A 3,415-nucleotide genomic window follows, 5' to 3' on the forward strand; every position below is an offset into this window, starting at 1 on the left:
GTGCAACCTTGCGTGATTTTATAGGTAGGAAGTCCTAAGGCAACAGAATATTATTCTAAGCACTTTTCTGCTGGTTAAAAATTAAATTACTTTTGTATAAATTATAGATAATCCTACTCTTGATATAAAAACAGTGATGGAGCTGCATGGTTAAAATAGGAAATCGACCTTATAAAAATTCATTAAAAATTCTGTACAAAATCACAACAAAATAATTCAGCATGGGAAAGGTAACAGTAGTAAAATGTTGGTTGAAAAATATATTTTTAAATTGGCCCATCATTAGTTTAAAAATTGCATAGATTCCTAATTATTGCTTGTGATTTTGTCATGTGGATCAGTAATTACCATTATCTGAATAGGCGCTACATTGACTTTCATATGTAGCCCACAACGAGAAGCGCTAGTAGAATATTGTAAATAAGATATCAGGAAGTATTTACATTCCCATTTCTCTTAAAGGCAGTAACAATAATAAATACAAGTACTAATTTAAGCGTGAAACATTTGCACTCCGCAGCAAGTGATACCGGTGTGCTGCCGTGTGTAAACAAGCTATTCAAGAAGTACATTTAATTCGATTCGTTTACGATACATTGTTGCTGGCTTCCATGTTAATCGTGGAAGATTGCATTAAGCTGGGCACTCATAACTCGCTCGTGATGCGAGTGGGTGTCGTATGGCATAATGTTGTCTATGGGGATTTCACACCGAGGGGTACTGGAAGAAAACATGGAGTTGTGTCCTTGGGGTCCGGCCAGCGTGGCTGCAGGGTAGTGCATGGTGAACGTATAGTTCTTGTCAAACTCTTGAGAAGGCTCCTGTTTGAAAGAGAAATTCCCGTTGATGCTTAAAGGTGGGCTTAACGGTCCGTCGAAGGACGGGCTAGTGCATTCAGTGAGAGTGCTTTCGAAAAAAGGTTCCAGGGCTCCTGCATAACTATGCGGCTTGATATGAAAAATGTGGGAACTGTCCATAGTACCGTAGGGCGGACTCGGAAGACCAGGGGACTGGTACGTGTATGGGTGGACGGAGAAGGAAGCACTGGCCGTTTGCATATGTGGCATGTCCTGGTTCTGCTCTGGAAGGAAAGTTCGCGGGTTTAACTGAAGGCAGCCAGCTACTAGATTAGTGGTGGGCTGGGATAAACCTTTGCAGAGCGTCTGCACGAATGACACAAGATCGGGGCTCTTTCCAGAACGCAGGATCTCCGACAAAGCCCAGATATAGTTCTTAGCTAGTCTCAGAGTCTCGATCTTGGACAGTTTTTGCGTTTTGGAATAACAGGGCACGACCTTCCGCAGACTATCCAGTGCTGCATTCAGTCCGTGCATGCGATTTCTCTCTCTGGCGTTAGCTTTCATCCTCCTCATTTTAAACCTCTCCAATCTGGCTTTCGTCATTTTCTTTTTCTTGGGTCCCCGCCGTTTAGGTTTTTGATCTTCATTCTCGTCCACTTCATCCTCCTCCTCGTCGTCATCTTCATCCTCTTCTTCCTCTTCATCATCATCATCCTCTCCCATTTTATCAAGTCCTTCCGCTTCTACTTTGAAAGTGAGACTCATGGCTTCGTTCTCATCGTCCTTTTTGTCGGTTTCGTGCTCATCCTGGGAACTGAGACAGTCATCCGTCCAACTGGGATTGCTCTGCGTTTCTGGCATCATGTTTTCTGTGTACGATTTTGTCATCGTCAAGGTCCTAAACAATTGAAACACACACAAAAAGTACATTCTTCAGCAGAATTCAAACCTGAAACCACGAAGCCGTCGGATTTGATGCAGTTTGTAAATCTAGCATTACCTCCTGAAACTCAACTAAGCTATAAAGTTTTCCATTCGCCATTGATAAACCTTAGAGGCATTTATCATGTGGATGACATTTCTACAAGTAAAATGGATACGGAAGATCAGCGACACAACTAACAAAATATGCATGCATGTGAAACAAAAATAAATATTACAAAACCTTGGTATTGTGTATGGTTTTATTGAGAACATAAACTTCAAATGCACTTAATAAATGAAACAGAACGGATAAAAGGCACTGCTCCAGCATCTTTCTTCCCCAGACCAATGACATGTCCCGCAGAATGTCCATACGAAAAAATACTAAACTCATTAAAAAAGCACTAATTCATATGAACAAGAATGGACTGTAAGGACTATAATACTTTTGCCGTTTTGTTTCCCATCTTACGAGAACGAAGGTAATCCATTATAGAAGTAATCAGCCTTAATGTTTCTGTAATGAAAAGACCTGGGTGTAAAAGACATGTTCTCTTAGCCACTGAAAATAACTGTCGAAGTGAGAGTATTCGGGACAGGACACTATTAATTTTCCCTGTTCTGCGCACGGCGTTGTGAAAAAGATGTGCAATCCTATCCACTGTTACATAAATTGATGACTTTGTAGACGAGCATAAGAAGATTAGGCACAATAAAATTTGACAGATTTAATCGGTTCATGCCTAGCAGTGCAACTGTTCCCAAATCTCAGAAGGGTCCCAGGTACTTAAAAAAAATGCTTTCAATCGCAGCAAAATAAAATTGGGTACGATTGTTTAAACAAAGGTCGCAGAGAACGTGCAATATTTGTAGAGAGCACTTGCGAATCAAAAACAATCTCTGTAAACCCTAAGTGTGTACGCAAGCGCAGTAATCCATAGGGATCAGGTGCAAAACTGTGTCTTTAATAAATACCCTCAATCCTCTGGTTTTACCGAAGCAGCTTCAGTGCCCAACTAAGTCCTTGTTTAAAGCTGGGGTATGGGGTAGAGGAGTGAAGAATATGGACTTCTTCATTTCCATTTGTGCACTAGCCATGCAACAATGTAAATTGCTTGCTGCTAGGCTGCGCTGCCGTCTCCTGATACTGTAACAGGTAGCATATGTTTCTAGCTTTCACGCTACTCCTCTTCACCTTCCACCCAAATTAATAATTTATACAGCAGCATGTTTTGCACAAATTGTTGAAGCATTCCAATTCAGCCCCATTGCCCATATACTAAAAGAAAACTACCACTCAGCGACATTTTCGATTGGTATGTTGCAAACTGAACGAAGCTAGCTGAAAACAAGATGAAAGTTAAAATCTGTTCTTGCTATAATGAAAAAGTGCTTAAAACCAAAATGATTTAAAAAAAACAAAAACAAATTAAGAATGCTATAATTTTTAAAATAAAAAAATACCTTTGTAGATATTGAGTCTAGAGTAGTCTCATAGCCTGTACTGTGTCACACTTACAGCTCCGAGGTTCTTTGCGGACTGCCCGCTGGCAGCAGCCCCGCTGCCTTTTATAGTGGGGAAGGGGGGCTCCGAGTGCATCTCCGGCCCATGCCCGTCACTGAGGCGGCGCGCATGCGCACTGCGCGCTGCGCACGCGGCGACCGAGCCGCCGCCTCCGCCCTCGCGCCAT

The 3,415-nt window shown here is 41.8% G+C and overlaps 1 protein-coding gene across 1 annotated transcript; it reads right to left on the bottom strand.

Annotated features, from left to right (window-relative positions):
- Window positions 1-614: 614 nt before the first annotated feature.
- On the bottom strand, window positions 615-1,688 carry neurod1 (neuronal differentiation 1). The gene has a single exon (XM_041201375.1). It carries the CDS (start codon window positions 1,686-1,688, stop codon window positions 615-617), a length of 1,074 nt encoding a protein of 357 aa, XP_041057309.1.
- Window positions 1,689-3,415: the final 1,727 nt, after the last annotated feature.

This window comes from Carcharodon carcharias, chromosome 12, assembly GCF_017639515.1.
Source record: "Carcharodon carcharias isolate sCarCar2 chromosome 12, sCarCar2.pri, whole genome shotgun sequence".
Lineage (NCBI taxonomy): Eukaryota > Metazoa > Chordata > Chondrichthyes > Lamniformes > Lamnidae > Carcharodon > Carcharodon carcharias.